The sequence below is a fragment of the Lipophrys pholis genome, assembly GCF_963383615.2.
Source record: "Lipophrys pholis genome assembly, chromosome: 1".
In the NCBI taxonomy this organism is placed as follows: domain Eukaryota; kingdom Metazoa; phylum Chordata; class Actinopteri; order Blenniiformes; family Blenniidae; genus Lipophrys; species Lipophrys pholis.
In genome coordinates, this window is record NC_137635.1 from 6412373 (window position 1) to 6429681 (window position 17309).

The 17309-nt window shown below is 41.6% G+C and overlaps 2 protein-coding genes across 2 annotated transcripts in view; both read left to right on the forward strand.

Annotated features, from left to right (window-relative positions):
• The window catches only part of fam20cb (FAM20C golgi associated secretory pathway kinase b), a 55317-nt gene extending 50738 nt beyond the window's left edge, over positions 1-4579 (forward strand). Inside the window, exons 5-11 of the mRNA XM_080472447.1 lie at positions 133-248; positions 715-895; positions 2248-2357; positions 2827-2908; positions 3004-3063; positions 3218-3368; positions 3825-4579. Of these exons, the coding sequence (XP_080328573.1) occupies positions 133-248; positions 715-895; positions 2248-2357; positions 2827-2908; positions 3004-3063; positions 3218-3368; positions 3825-3941 (817 nt within the window). The 3' untranslated portion in view covers positions 3942-4579. The remainder of the gene's footprint in view (positions 1-132; positions 249-714; positions 896-2247; positions 2358-2826; positions 2909-3003; positions 3064-3217; positions 3369-3824) is intronic.
• Positions 4580-9703: 5124 nt separating this feature from the next.
• Positions 9704-12267, forward strand: foxl3 (forkhead box L3). The gene is made up of 3 exons (XM_080486430.1): positions 9704-9863; positions 10579-10747; positions 11091-12267. Exons 1-3 carry the CDS (start codon positions 9757-9759, stop codon positions 11538-11540), a joined length of 726 nt encoding a protein of 241 aa, XP_080342556.1. The 5' UTR covers positions 9704-9756; the 3' UTR covers positions 11541-12267.
• Positions 12268-17309: the final 5042 nt, after the last annotated feature.

Below are 17309 nucleotides of genomic sequence, written 5' to 3' on the forward strand. Positions count from 1 at the left end.
TCCAGTGTTGGGACACATTCAGTACGGAGGTTTGGGTCATTTAGAGTCACTGAGTTGGTTACTAGTTTTATTGTTTCCTTTATTTGTTGTTTGCTTTATTCTGAAGGCCCGTTATCTGTCTCCTTCCCGCAGGATCCTGGACTTCCGCCGCGTCCCGCCTGTCGCCGGCAGACTGGTCAACATGACCAAGGAGATCCGAGACGTCACACGAGACAAGAAGCTGTGGAAGACCTTCTTCATTTCACCAGGTGAGCAGTGACGGACGCTTCCAGAGGGGAAACGGAGAAAAGTTCTTAAATATACAGGAATAAATGTGTTGACATGCTGGTTTCACAACCAATCAACTGAATATTGAAATCTACCGTCTTCAGTAAATTCTTCAACCTGCTCAAATTTAAAAATCGCAGCAAACACGGAAGAGGTTTTGAAACATAAAGCTCATCTGGTGGCCTGTTTCAGCAGGGATTAGTATCATCAGGGGACTTTAACTTGTGCCTGAGCATGACAGTTAATTAGTGGTGCAACTTTCTTTAATGTTTTTTTTTTTTTTACACATGGAAAATTCTCGCAGGATTAAAATTATTGCCAAATCAGCAATTAATGCAGGCCGGTGTGGAAACCTCCCGGCAGTTCCACTCGTGTGCAGAAGTGAGTTTTCGAGTGAAAGAGCAGAAAAGACTTGAGTTGAAGGTGTTTTGTTTCTCTGACTTTCAGCCAACAACGTGTGTTTCTACGGCGAGTGCTCGTACTACTGCTCCACCGAACACGCTCTCTGCGGGAAGCCGGACCAGATCGAAGGATCGCTGGCGGCCTTCCTCCCAGACCTGGCCCTGGCCAAGCGCAAGACCTGGAGGAACCCGTGGAGACGCTCGTACCACAAGCGCAAGAAGGCAGAGTACGAGATCCGCACGCAGGCTGTCTATCATCCTCACTGCCAGTTATCAGCACAAGTTATGTTCCAGAGCGAGATGTTCAGAATGCACGTGTCTGAGATGACAACACAGATTATTCCCTGTAAACAATTAACTGCAACGAGACGAGCAACACACAGATTAATTGTCTTTCAATTTGAATTGAGCCTCTTATTGTTATAGCTGAATATTAACCGTCATGTAACTGTAACTTCTTAAAACGCACCGTCCTCCTCAGATACATGTAAACCAGTGTGGCGTTTCATCAACTATACAAGATATGAAAGAGACGATCTAACACAGGGGTCTGCAACCTGCAGCTCCGGAGCGACACCTGGCTCTTTAGCCCCCCCCTGTGGTGGCTCCCTGACATTCTCAGAAGATTATTTATAAATTTGCTCAATACAGATTTTTAAAAATGATTTCATCTACTACTACTACTACTACTACAACTACTACTACTACTACTACTACAACTACTACTACTACTACTACTACTACTACTACTAATAATAATAATAATAATAATAATAATGATAATAATAATAATAACAATAATATTAATAATAATAGATATAATTTTTTTATTATTATTCATTAAATAATTAAATATAAATTGTAAAACAAAAATTATCGGAAATGCTCGTACAGAGTTTTGGGGTTTTTTTCTGGGAAAGAAAAAAGAAAAATAGGAATAGACAGAAAAAGGAGAGAAGGGAAAAAAAGATTGAAAAGGTAAAAAAAGAATTGGAGGGAAAAATATATAAAAAAAAATGACTGGTATCGCTAAAACTGCTCGAACCACGAGGAAATGCACACTGGCTATGAATAGTTAAATTGTTAAATTGGGGAAACATACATGAAGAGATGATAAGAGCAACAACAACAGAGAAGAGAAGAAACCAAAACCAATAATGAAACTCCAGCAGCCAACAGGTTATTTACAGATGCATTCATAAACAGCATAATATCCTTTAGGGGTTATAAATCAAACTGCAGGTGATAAATGGATCTATTAGCAGAAGCTCCTTGCAGGTAGAAAAGCCGCACTTAGTTTCCTCATTAAGGACAATGTGCTAAATAAGTTGGTTTATTTGCCACTTCCATGTTTTCCAGGGATTAGATGAGCTCACACGTGTGTCTGGGTTTCATGTCATGGTTGCAAACAAATTGGGCCCAATGTCTCCAAATCATTAGTTTTCAAACTAAACCTCCTGTATCGAAGACGTGTGAACCTGTTGTGGGGAATCTGCTCGAGTAAGACATGTCATCATCTTACAAATGAAGCGGGAAACACACATAAAAAGGCTCTAAATGAAGTTTTCCGACTGTTCAGGTGGGAGGTGGATCCAGATTACTGTGAGGAGGTCAAACAGACGCCGCCTTACGACAGCGGGACGCGGCTGCTGGACATCATGGACACCACCATCTTCGACTTCCTCATGGGTGAGTTTTTATAACACCTTGCTAAATATTATCCAGCTTTTCCACACTTTCACTTTGGTCCAGAAACTTTGTATTCAGAGTTTCTAGCTTTTTTCCTCCATTTGAATATTGGATCATAGGAGCTGCATTCAGAATCTGCTGTGTCTGTGTGAGCTGGACTGGCTCCGCCCACACATGCCCATCTTGGGAAGAGGAGAAAGTACTTCCCCTCGTGGTGCCATGTGCCAGAGCAGAGCTGCCTAATTGTGGGAGGAGTCAAAGGGAGGGCCTACCTTGATTGGGATTGGCTAAACCCCCGATGACACTATATAGGGTTTGTTAAGAAAGACATTAGAAAGTGAATCCTGCAGAAGATGAGTATTTAAAAATAGTCCCAGTCGGAACCAAACGTGATCCTTGCATTATCAGTGGAAGTCATATGTGTATTTTAAAGGTGCTGTTGTTATTCTATGTTTTTTCTTCCATGCAGGGAACATGGATCGTCACCATTACGAGACATTTGAAAAGTTTGGCAACGAAACCTTCATCATTCACATGGACAACGGCCGAGGGTACGTCTGGTGACGATATTGTACTTCCTGACGCTCTTTCAACCGATCAGTGAGAGAAAAAAGCACAATAACGTTTGATGGGTTTCTGACGTTAGGTTTGGAAAACACTCCCACGACGAGCTGTCCATCCTGGTGCCGCTGGTCCAGTGCTGCAGGTACGACCTCGGCTGTGGGAGGAGTCTGATCAGACACCTACAATAGATATGATTCAGTTTTGTTTCAACGACAAACATCAGTGGTGAGACTTTACGACTGCGACCTGCGTCACTCACTCCCGGCCTTGCCTTGCCTTGCCTTGCCTTTCTGCAGGATAAAGAAATCAACCCACTTGCGTCTGCAGCTGCTGGCGAAGGAAGAGTACAAGCTGTCCATGCTGATGGCGGAGTCCCTGGTGAGGGACCGCCTCGCTCCCATCCTCATCCAGCCACACCTGGATGCTTTGGACCGACGCCTGCGTCAGGTCAGTGCTGCCTTCCTGTTTCTACCGCACATTTAGACGAGACCATCGACATGCTCCACGAGTTTATTGCTCTAGATGTATGCAAACTAGATCTGGATGACAGGAAGAACTAGAGTAATGTGAATTATCCGTCCCCACCTGACAGGATTTAAAGGAGTTAACTTCTCCCGTTTTATTTCTCCTTGTGACGTGGTTCATGATCGCACTGACATTTCTAGATTTGTTTATATATAATAAAACAGTACATGAAAGAAACTTGACTTGAGACTTGCATGTGTGACTTGTCTGGGTGTTAGTTGGATTAAATGAATGATTTTTATTTCACTAAGTATGTCAGTAGCTTCGGACTCTACTTCCTGTCCTTGACCAAGACGTGATTTAACCTTAAGGTCTGCGATCAGTTTGATTCATTAATGTGAATCGAGTGAATCACAGACGTCCGTTCGCTGCCGCCAGGTGCTGAACGTTCTGTCGGAGTGCATCGAGAAGGAGGGCTACAGCTCGGTGGTGGAGGACGACCTCCAGGGGAACCGGGCGACGGACCAGGCCCACAACGCCGCGGGGCGGAGGTAGCTGCCTCGGGACGGCTGGACTGGACGCAGGAAACCGGACTGAGCCGATCCAGTCCGTCTGTCAAAACTGATCTTGATACGCAGATGAGCTCCATCTGTGCTGAATTTCTCAGAGGGCTTGAATTTTGGGGTTTTTTGTTTTTTTTTGCCCGCCTGCCTGTGTTTGTACGAGCAGAGGCTGGATGGGACAGGACCTATTTCTTTGGAGGCGATACCAGAGAGTGGAGGACAGAAGTGACCCTCCTGCTCCTGAACCCCCCCCCAGACTGTAGTGTAGGATCATCTCACCGACACCCAGCGACCCGCCGCAGCTACCAGACGCCTTCGCTGTGTCTGGTTCCGGAGCCTTTGGTTGAATTCAGTGAATTCTGAGGGAGCTCTGACGGGATCCCCGTCCCCCTTCTCAAGCTGAATTATGTGTTTCTACTTGTAGTTGGCAGGTGTTTGGCTTGAACTTCTTGTTGTCTATGTTATCCAACTCTTCTTTTGGTTTGCTGCCAAAGCGTTCTCTTGCAGGGTGTCTTTTTCTTCACTTTATCCTTCGAGATGGAGATATTTGATTGGAGTGCAGGTTTACTCCTGGGTTCGTCCATTAATTTTGCCCATAAATGTTCATTGTCCTTGAGAGAGTATTTATTTAAAAAAAAAAAAGAAAGAATCATATTTATTATTTGAAATGGGTACTGATCAGTGTCGCGTCATTATTGTTTTTATTGTTAAAGTGAGGGTGTAATTCCCTGTTTGTCCATAGGAGGGCGAACCGAACACATGGTGAAGTGGCAGGCGCCCAGTGAGGCTGAACCCACTTCACATTTCTGCCCATCATCACACATCAAAACCTGCTTTAAAATTGGTTTACAGCCACCACGAAATCCCCCACGTGTGTTTACAACGTTCTGTTCTACTGTTCCAGCTGCTTTCGGTGCAGCGGATATGAAGTTAGATTTATCGTACCAAAAGCCAAATGTGACAGGAATAGTTTTATATTATTGTTTCTTTGTAATATATTTGATGTCCAGGTGTTGCTGTCGTGGAGAGATTATTTTTCAGGTTGTATATTTCATTCATTGCCAACAGCTGATAGCTTAACTGTTGGAGTCAATGATTCAGTCACTGGCTGAAAGTTAATATATACAGTAGGAAAATCTAGTGCCTGTGCAATGATAGAAATACTTGAATGTCTGGTTTTCATAGCAGAAGGGTTCAAACTCCTCCAAGGTACGAGCTATAGATACGATTCGGAGGTCTTCATATGTGAATGTGCTGACTCCTTTTCATTGACAAGGGTTTTCTTACAGTCTTACGTTTCCATGTCCTGTGTGTGTGTGTGTGTGTGTGTGTGTGTGTGTGTGTGTGTGTGTGTGTGTGTGTGTGTGTGTGTGTGTGTGTGTGTGTGTGTGTGTGCGTGTGCGTGTACGTGCGTGTGGGGGTGGGTGAGTGTGTGTGTGTGTGTGGGGGGGGGGGGGGGGGGGGGGGGGGGGCCAATGAGTGGGTGAGTGGCTGAATCCATGGAGAACTGTAGACGGTGTTCTTGAAGTGAACATGCTTCTTCTTTTGGTTTTTAATTCCTCTCATTGTTTCTGTGGATTTTAGTTTGAAATTTCTTTGCATCATGGTAAAAGTGCAATAAAACACAATGAGCATAATGTTACTGCAGCGGGTTGTTTGTGAGGTTCGATCACATTGAGTAACATCAACAGGGATTCTCACAAACATAAACAAGCCCACATACAGTCCAAAACAGAGCATCGTCTTTTTGTGCATCTTCTTGAGAAGTTTAAGATATTTATATTACAAGCAAGCAACATATTAAGAAACAAGTCAGATTCTTAAATTAAAAAAAGAAAGAAAGATATTTGATCCTCAGTAGAAATGAAAGAAAAACTAAAAAGTCTTGTGGTTAGTGGCTCGAAGTGTTATTTGTGGGAGTGAGTAAATAATCATAGAATAGAATAGAATAGAATAGAATGGTTTTATTGTCAAACAAGTGCAATGAAATTAAAAGACAACTCTTGTGGAGTATAGAATAAGGCAAAGGGATAAAACCTATAAACATAAGAGATAAAATCTATAAATATATAGATATACATGGGAGCTAATAAAACTAAGTAGGGTAAAAAGAACAAGCATGACAGCAAACAAACAAAACAAGGTCTAAATATATTGCACCACTGATAAATATATATCCCATATATTCTCCATTAAGTCTATTTGTCAATCAACTTCCAACATCACAGACCATGTTCCTGGGCTCAACTTTTGAACTCAGACATTTAGTGAATTTGTGTTTTTTAAAGACACGGAGAAACACAGAAGTGCAATACTGATGCGACAGGAAATGACAAAGGTATTCGCCTCGTCGCACCACTAGAACCCCATTTTTAAAGTTTTAGTTTTTGCATCTATTATTGAAATAAACTGCTTTATTCTTGTCAACTTCTGCAGCTTCAGTGTTGATAACTTCCAATTTAACTGCTGATCATCCTCTGGAAAGACTAAGACAGTTTTGATAATGCGAGTAGTAGAGCTCACGGATTTCTGTGTTCGGATTTGGAGAGTAAAGAAAAACCAAACCGTTCCAGCAGCTTGCGGCCGGCCTGCAGGTGAACCCTGCCCAGTTCTCCAGGTCTTATCGCTGGTATCCGGGGGAGGGTGTCGTTGGACGGCGGCGAGGATGGCGTTGGATGGAGGAACGGCAGCCGCGAGGACGGCGGCATCGAACCGTGCAACAGAAAACGTCCCCCAGCTTCCCGCCACAGGCACGGCCGTGTTTACAACTTCCCACTGCACGGCTGTGTTTTCATAACCTTTCCTTAAAGAACAGCCTCCGGAAAAGCTCCTCGCTTGGTTTACATAAATGCATGTACACACACACACACACACACACACACACACACACACACACACACACACACACACACACACACACACACACAGAGCGTTGGATGGAGGCAGCGGCGTCTGGGACGACCACCAGAGGGACGGCGAGTGACCAGAACAGAAGCAAAGGGCCTGTAATCACTTTTAGACGGGACACGAGAGGAAACCTGGTCATGGGAGCGAAACACGAGCAGCTTATCAGATCTCACTTTAATTCAGTGGCCTCGTCTGTCCTCGCAGCTTCGTCTCAGTCAGTGTCTCTGACCAAACAAGTCACATTGGCCATTTGGCATCACTGGTGGGAGGACGACTCTGCGGACGGGTGAATCACGGGACCAATCTCCAGTTCTGAATCCAAAAGACTTGTGTGGGGAGAAAAAAGAAAAGGAGCAAAAAAGAAAAAAGAAAAGGGACAAACGTGTGTATGCGGAATAAAGCGTCTCCACTATCTTTTTTTATCATTTCTACAAAATACCTCAACCTGAAATATAGAAAAGCTAAATATTTGAATGCAGATTTGAATTCTTGTTTTCAACAGATTGAATTCAGAATACAGGAAAACGTACTGGACAGAAAAAGAGTGGAGCCGCCAAACCCTCCAGTGCTCCAGTCCGGCTGAGTGACCACCAAACCCAAACTACAGTACTTCTGGCTCTTGTACCTCAAACTCTCGGTGCACCTTCCCTCAAGGGATGTATTATATCATGAAGGCGGACAGGTAATAGACGGCACAGAGAAATCCTCTGAACTGATCCAAAATAAAGTGCGTCCTAATAGTCCCTCCTATCTCCTAACAGTCCCTCCTATCTCCTAACAGTCCCTCCTATCTCCTAATAGTCCCTCCTATCTCTTAACAGTCCCTCCTATCTCCTAATAGTCCCTCCTATCTCCTAGTAGTTCCTCCTATCTCCTTATAGTCTCCCCTATCTCCTAATAGTCCCTCCTATCTCCTTAGTCTCTCCTATCTCCTAACAGTCCCTCCTATCTCCTAGTAGTTCCTCCTATCTCCTTATAGTCTCTCCTATCTCCTAATAGTCCCTCCTATTTCCTAACCTTTCCTAACTCCTTTAGGAAGGTGGATAGGAAAGGAGGTAGGAGGGACTACTAGGATGCCCCCTAGATGTGCAGCAGGCCCAGTACAGAGCCAGTGTGGGACTCCTGTAACACACACCGGCCACACACGGAGGCCCAGCAGACCCCGGGGCTGTTTTCCCGGCCTCTGTCGCCTCCGATTGCCCCGTTAAGAGCCCTTGGAAATACACATCCCCCCGTTTCATAGACACGGAAACAATTTATAGCCATTATGGAGCATTATAGATAACATCTACAAAACTTCCCGTTGTTGACTAAACGTCTGCCAGACAGACACACACACACACACACACACACACACACACACACACACACACACACACACACACACACACACACACACACACACACACACACACACACACAGCGTTAGCAGCAAGAGAGTAAAATAAAACAAGTTTGCAAAGGATTTTGTTTGTTGATTGAGGCTGGGCTGTTTTAAGTAGAGTTGGAGAGATTAAGTCTATAAAAAGAAGCAGGGTCAAACATGAAGGCGGAGCGGCGGCCCGGCGGAGCAGCGGCCCGGCGGACCACCCAGAATCCCGCTGGATGTTTGCTGAGATGAGTCAAATGGTCGGTGTAATGGCTGAGACGAGCCACTACTGTTTCACATGGCTTCATGTCGACTCTGTTTGTTTATCAAATAAACTCGTGGGGTAAAATCTGGGTCGAGATATTTTATGTGTTTCGAAAGATTTTCTGCCATATCTGACAAAATCCAATATTCTAGGGCCTGAGTGGAGTTTGTAGTTTGGAGGAAAAGCAGACGAAGTGAAGCCTCATTTCCAATATAAAGTGATAAATATGTACATTTTAAAAGTGCGGCATTGCCTCACAGAGGCCAGAAGAGGCCAGTTTAGTTGCCACACACATTTAAAATATTACATTCACTTTGGACAATTCCATTAATATGAATTGTTTGTATTGTGCGTCTCAAAATTGTGAGTTGATGAATAATCGTGGGACATGAGGATCAATGTTAGACCTTTCATGTGAAGATTAGAAGGTGTTAATGTTTGTCAGGTGATGATGTTTAAAAGGCATTATGGGAAATACAGAGTCCAGGACTTTTTTTTTTTATTGCTTGATCTTCAGAAAACATCAGGTTACAAGTTATTTGTAACTTTAGATATTGACGTGACCAGTTACAGCTATGATTAAAAACGACTGTCCAACATACTAAAGTATTGACTGGTCCACCTATATTATTATTATTATTATTATTATTATTATTATTATTATTATTATTATTATTATTATTATTATTATTATTATTATTATTATTATTATTATTATTATTATCATTATTATCATTATTATTATTATTACTATAAAGTGGGCTATTCTCTTTTTTAAATTTTTTTTTTAATTCTTCTTCTTATGAGTTGAGTTGTGTCGTGTTTGTCGTATCCTGTCGTTTTGTTTTGTTTCATGTTGTGTCGTGTTAAGTCGTGTCGTGTCGTGTTTAGTTGTGTTGTGTTCAGCAGCTTTTCAGTGACACAACCAGGAACAGAATTTTTTACCGAACGCGGGGATTTTTAATATTCTATTAAAGTTCACATGTGGAAATCAACGAGGCTTCAGTCATTCATTTCACAGCAGACCACCATGACAATCTTCTATTTTTCCTTTTTTTAAACAAACAAATCAATTAGAAGGTCTTTGTGGGGGTAGAAAAGCAAGTGGGTGGTAAAAGCAAAGTGTCAGAGGGGTTGGGGGGGCGGAGGGCGGGTGGATCTGGAGCAGGAGGGGGCTGAGCAGAGCATGGTGGCAGCCCACTGCCGAGGCACTGTGGGGGCTTCGCTCACAACGATCTGACGCCCCCGACTCCTCGGAGCGCAGAGATGTTCGACAACTCCCACTACCCCTTCAACTGCTTCAACTACGACGGGGATGGATACCCTTCCTCCAGCACCGACCAGGAGAAGAAGATGTGCAGACCGGCGTACAGGTAAGGAGAGTTTCCAAGACTCTTGTTCAGTATTTTGGTATCTTCTAGTGAGTTTTACATAATTTCATACTAGAGTTAAAAGTAGCACACACCGCTTCTGTTCCACCACACACACATTTATTTCTTTAAATGTTGGTAAAAGGCAGAAATACAGATCTTAAATTGCAGTCATGATTCTTGTTTTGCCTACTAGTTTGAAAAATAAAATCAGTTATTAGTGGAAATTGTTTTTGTTTAATATGACTGAATGCTGAATTTCTTTTGATATAGTTTAAAATATTCAAAACAAAACCTGATTTTCTAACTTCATCTTATTTTAATTTCGTGATTCAACATCTAGAATTTGTGGTAAAATATTCACACAGCAATAAACTATATATGTAAAAAGAGAGAGAATCTTATTGAGGATTTTTTTGGTGGACGTTTAAGACCTTTAAAACTACTGATGTTTTTAGATGGACTGAAATTAAAAAAAACTCACAAACGGAATGATTTGCATACAAACAGTGGAATTACTGAGTGAATGAAATGAGGTAAATGTTAAATGAAGGATCCTCCTCATGTGATATGACTGTGTGATTTAAGTGTGTGTGTGTGTGTGTGTGTGTGTGTGTGTGTGTGTGTGTGTGTGTGTGTGTGTGTGTGTGTGTGTGTGTGTGTGTGTGTGTGTGTGTGTGTGTGTGTGTGTGTGTGTGTGTGTGTGTGTGTGTGCCAGTTACATCGCTCTGATCGCCATGGCGATCCAGCAGAGCCCGGAGCAGAGGGTCACTCTGTCCGGCATCTACGAGTTCATCATGAGGAGATTCCCTTACTACCGGTCCAACCAGAGAGCCTGGCAGAACTCCATCAGACACAACCTGTCCCTGAACAGCTGCTTCATCAAGGTGAACACACGCCTCACACAAACCTCACACATACCTCTCACACACCTCACACATACCTCACACACACCTCACACACACCTCACACACACCTCAACGCTCTGCAGGTTGTCCTGAACAAACACACCGTCACTGTATGTTTTCATCCAGTTAACTGCACTTTTCACTCCATCAGTGTTTTATAGATTCTGGAACTAAAAGAAAAAGAAAAGGTGTTGGCCTTTTGCCATGTTTTTTCTCTATAGATAGATAGATAGATAGATAGATAGATAGATAGATAGATAGATAGATAGATAGATAGATAGATAGATAGATAGATCTGATGGACTGATGTTCCTCCTCTCAGGTTCCACGGACGGAGGGCAACGAGAAAGGAAAAGGAAACTACTGGACCTTCGCCACTGGCTGCGAGTCGATGCTCGACCTCTTCGAGAACGGCAACTTCAGGCGCCGCCGCCGCCGCCGCAACATGAAGATCGGCCTGCGCGACTCGGCGGAGGCTCCCTTCCTCGCCCTGGAGGGCCACGGCAACCGGCAACCGGCCCCCTCGGGCCGGCGGGCCGAGCCCGTCGCCACGCTGTGCCCTTTGACCCCGGACAGGCCCCAACAGCGCCGCCTCGTCCCCAGCGACCCCCCACAGGGCAAACCCGAGTCCGAGATCAAGTTCAGCATTGACTACATCCTGTCCGCTCCAGATCCAAGACCCCCCCATGGCCACGCCCACTCTGGACCTACAGCCCCGCCCCTTCACGTCCTGGAGCCCCAACACCTGAACCTGCACTTCTGGACTCTGTGAGACATGGAAGTGACCGGACGTTAACGGGAGGATGAAGAGGTATAGCACACGCGCGTGTGTGTGTGTGTGTGTGTGTGTGTGTGTGTGTGTGTGTGTGTGTGTGTGTGTGTGTGTGTGTGTGTGTGTGTGTGTGTGTGTGTGTGTGTGTGCGTGTGCGTGCGTGTGTGTCCAGCGATCACGTTGTCATTAAAGTGTTTGTGCAGGACATAGTTTACAGTTTCCTCTCGATGCGTATAAACACACGGGAACCGGGTTTAATGACGTGTTCTAAAGGTTCTAAATGCCGTCCCACTTCTGTTGTGGACAAAACGACTTTCTTCACTCGAGAGAAAATATCTGGTTTCATCATGGCTGCTGTGATTTTATTTCATTTTTTTTTAAATATGAGTCAACTCAAGAAGATTGAAAATTCAAATGAAGAAGTTTCCATCAGTGTCACACGGGAAGTTCTGAAGAGGTTAAGAATATTAAAAACTTTATTGGGTTTTAACCTAAAACTCCTTTAGAAACAACTTTGTTTCACTGTCATTTTCATTCTGTGTGTCAGCTGGAAAAAATGAAGTCGTACCTGCATTCTTTGTATGTAAACGTTTCAGGGTTATTAGCAGCTTTTCTCTTTATAATTATAACTCTCGGTCCAGGTCATCATAATTAGGATGTGAACAGAGGAGGTGAGTGCGACGGCAGAGGCATCGAATAAAGTTGAATAAGTTAATTATTTAAACTCAAAACAAGACTGTGTGTGTTTTTATTTTCACTTAACCAAACTATAATAATAATGTGTTTCATCATGAGGGAACTGGTTCCTATATTCTACAGTTTGGAGTCATTCTGTCACACAAGATATTGATATATATATAAACAAAAATATATAACTAAAATAATAATAAAAAAAAATTTTAATTAAAAAAAAAAAAAAATATATATATATATATATATATATATATATATATATATATATATATATATATATATGTTAGTTTGTTTGTTTTTTAATTTAAACTTTTTATTTATTTTTTTTCTATAAATACAGCACATATATTTTATTTAAATTTTTTGTTGTCATGTATGTCATGTCATATTATAAAAAAAAAAATTTATATATATATATATATTTTTTTTTTTTTAATAATATGACATGACATACATTTTTTTTTTATAAAAAAAAAAATATATATATATATATATTTATATATATATTTTTTATTATTATTAAAAAAAAATATATATATATATATATATAATTTTTTTTTTTTATAATATGACATGATATATATATATATATATATATATATATATATATATATATATATATATATATATATATATATTCAGGATTCCACTGCTGTCATCTTTTGTTGTTCTGAGGAAATTCAAGTGTCTCAGACCCAATTTGCCTTCATATTTACGTTGTTGTTTCCTTCGTCTGACCTTTTGAAATCTTGATTGACTGACACTTAAATTCTAATCCGCGCCCTCCTTATTAAAGCTTGTCGTATTCACACGGTAAAAAGACGTTTCTCTTCCCCGAACGACCAGGAGATCAATCATGGCGCGTTCCTGCACTGTTGAAGGGACATTTTTCAATTTAACCTTTATAATATGTCTTGACTACATCAGGGGAGGGTTTCAACGCACTTAACATGAGTGGCATTTAATATAGCATAACACTTGCAAGGTGAGGCCCGAGAGGTGACCCTATTTAAATACTGGGGCCCCTTCCTGAACGGCAGCAGCGGCGCCCTCCCCCAACAACACCAACCAAGCCCCGACGCAGTTATAATTAAACACACCTTATGCCTCCTTTGCAAATGCCCCTCATCGATCTGCAGCCCTTTTTTTTTCTTTTCTTTTTTTTAAACATTCATATGTGAACTGCCCCCCAGCACAACGTCTGCAGCAGCACCAACGTTTATGGATCAGCAAGTTTCCATTAACAAAGTTGTTGATGTTGAGGAGCGGGGGCCGCCGCCGCCACGCCGCGGATATATTTGGGTAAATTAACTTAGCATAAAGTGCTCGGAGGCTCCGGGAGTCTTTGGCAGCTAAAGAGGAAAGCAAGGCGCCACTCAGGCCCGAAAAGTCAATGCACAGATGATATGAAGGTGTAGCTGGTGGCGCGGCGTCCCCATTAAAAAAAAAAACCCCACGACTCTAAATTCATCTTTGTGCATCAGTCCTGCTTAGTCCTTCGGACGTTTTAAGCCAGTTGTTTATAATTACTTCCACGGTGAGACTTCATTATGTCGCTCGCTGCCCAAGGTGAAATGAGCAGCTGAGGGCGAGGAGCAGGAGGACTGCAGGTAGAGGGAAATGAGAAAGCGCTGATCTGCAACAAAAAATAACAAGTAAATCATAAACACAAATAGGTCATTTTAATCTTGAGAGCTTGTTTGGTGACTGGATCCCACCGAGGCTGTGCTGAGCGAGGATAAATATGAGCGTTCTGTTTTGTTTTGAGGAAAGAAAATATTTTATTTTTATAATACTTTATTTCAAATTTTTAAACTTTTTTTTAATCATTTCTCTGCTGAAATGAGATGTATGAATGAACTGTGGGACGTAATTAGAAAGACATTGATGTGAGCTGCTAATGAAGATCAGTGAAACAGCCTGAGGGCTTTGACATAACACACGTCTCTGACCTTTGACATTTCATAGGCTGCATGGAGCCGCTGCAGGTGAAGCCATGAAATAGGATTTTATTTCTAAATGGCTTCAAGTGTGTGTGTGTGTGTGTGTGTGTCAGGAATATGAGTTTCAACGCAGGCAGATCGGAGACGTGTTTACGTTTCAACTAAGAAACACAATGGGAACGGCGGCACGCCGGTGACCGCCAGGGCTTCTAGAATGAAAATGGAAAACAGGCCGTTTAATGTAGGAGAGAAAAGGTTTGACATTAAAATTGAAAATGCAACTCAGACATATGCCAGATTTCTGTTTGAATCTGTCAGCTGGTATGTGGTTATGTGGGCGTTAAAGGGGACGCGTTTACTTTATTATATCACATAATTTCATACCTGAAGTTACTTTAAGTGCGATATCTGGAAATAAAAGCGTCTGAATATTATATCAGTCATATGATTTAAATCAGGAGTGTCAAACACATTTATTTTCAGGGGCTACATACAGTCGAGTGGGTCGGACAGGTAGAATAGTGCCATAATAACCTTTAAAGTTAAATTCTATAGTTTTTCTTTGGTGTGGTGCAGACTATACGATATGAAAATGTCATATTTTAGCAAAAACAAACAAGCAATTGCTACTAAAAATGTCTACAATCTCAACATAAAGCTCATTTTAATGAAGCTTTCTGGTGCAAAATACAGTGAAATGTCAAAAACAAACAAAAAAAAATATACTACTCCAGTAGCTGTTGCATTATGGGCGTTTTGACAAACTGAAGCTGAAAAAAAAAATTAAGCGAAGTTTAAAAAAGTAAAAAAAAATTTTTTTATTAAATTAAATTAAATTAAATAAATTTTAAAAGTAAATTAAAAAAGTAAATTAAAAAAAAACCCCAACAAAACACCCTCACCCAGACAGCATGACTTTGAGGGTTGGATTTGAAGAAGGAAATGATTAATGAGGGAAACAGGAAGCTTTGTGTTTGTTTTACTGGTGATTAATCCAATCCAATCCAATGTATTTATAAAGCACTATTAAAAACAACTCAGTTGACCAAAGTGCTGTACAACAATATAAAAATACAATTATAAATACAACAATACAGTGGCAGCACAGAATACACTTATAGCAGTAAAAGTCAACTTCAACACTGGTTAAAAGCCAAAGAGAACATGCGTGTTTTAAGATGTGATTTAAAAACATGAAGGGAGTCAGCCTGTCTAATGAACAGAGGTAGCTCATTCCACAGTTTGGGACCAACCACAGAAAACGCTCGGTCTCCTCTGAGTTTGCGATGCGTCTGGGGGACCGAAAGCAACGCATGATCAGCTGACCTGAGTGAACGTGTTGGGGAGTACGACACGAGCAGGTCGGACAGGTAACGAGGGGCAAGGTCATTAAGACATTTAAAAACAAATAACAGAATTTTAAAATCAATTCTAAATTGCACTGGGAGCCAGTGCAGAGAAGAGAGGACGGGTGAAATATGATCATATTTTTGTGAGCCAGTCAAGAGGCGCGCTGCAGCGTTCTGAACCAGCTGCAGGCGGGTCAGTAAGGACTGACTGATGCCGGTGTACAGGGCGTTGCAATAGTCCAGCCGGGTTGTGACAAAAGCATGAATCAGTATTTCAAAATGATGTTTTGAAAGTGAGGATTTTATCTTTGCGAGTTGCCTCAGGTGGAAAAAACTCGCCTTCACCACAGCACTGATCTGTTTGTCAAATTTAAAATGTTGATCCATCTTTACCCCCAGATTAGAAACAGTTGGTTTGACAAACTGTGTCAGCGATCCTAGGTTCACTGGGGCGGCAGTACCAGAAGTGCTCGGCCCCACTAGGAGGACTTCAGTCTTTCTGTCATTAAAATGTAAAAAGTTAGCAGACATCCAGGATTTGATTGCTTCAATACACTCCAAAAGTTGAGTGGCACTGAAAGCATTCTCACGCTTCAGGGGCACATAGATTTGGCTGTCATCAGCATACAAGTGAAATGACACCCCAAATCTACGGAGAACAGATCCTAGCGGGAGCAGGTACAGTGAAAACAGGAGAGGACCAAGGATGGACCCTTGCGGTACTCCATACGACAGGGGGGCTGTGGAGGAAACACAATCCCCAACTTTAACACAGAAACTCCTCCCTGTTAAATAGGATCTGAACCATTTTAAGGCACATCCCCGAATGCCAACCAGATTTTCAAGGCGATACAGGAGGATTTCATGGTCGACTGTATCGAACGCAGCAGTTAGGTCCAACAGCACCAGAGCCACAGTATGGCCAGAATCATTCAACATTAAAATGTCATTAAAAACCCTTAATAAAGCGGACTCAGTACTGTGGAGGTTCTTAAAACCAGACTGAAAAACCTCTGGGATCTCATGTTCATCCAAGAATGACTTCATCTGAATGAAAACAATTTTCTCCAAAATTTTGGAAAAAAATGGGAGCTTGGAAATGGGGCGGAAATTAGAAGGGTCGTTAGAATTTAGGCCCGGCTTTTTAGTTAATGGCTGAACAACAGCGTGTTTGAAACTTGCAGATTAAACTGTTCAATCTCCTCTAATTGTCTTCCTCTTATCATATAATTATGACATTCATTTGTCATAAAACAGGATTTAAAAGCCTCAAACTAATTATCATCCAGGCAGGTAAGTTCATATGAACAAGTAATATCGATCATTATCTGAAAATAATGACTTTGAAGGTGCAGTATGGCAATTTAGGGTTTCAAGACCTGGTTCCTTTTTTTAGTTACTAATTACTAAGAGCTTGTGTTTACAGTTAAATGATTTTTTCTTTATTTTATTGGATCCAGGTCAGACTGCAAGCTGGATTCACATGACTGGACAGATCAATCACAATGGTTATTTCCTTCTATTAGTTTATTAGGAATAGTTTGAAAAAAAAATAAAAATAGGGGTGGGATTTCTTTTTTAATCAGTCGCTTGGATTATTTTATTACAGAAAAATAGGTTTAAATAATTACATATTTACATCAAAGAAGGAAAACCACAAGTGGAAATTGACTAAAAACATCGGCAGAAAGACAAGAGGTAGTTTAATAAACTGTTGAAAGTGTGGATAAAAAAACTGCTAAATATTGAAATCTTTGGTATCAGTGCTAAACATGTAGCATCAA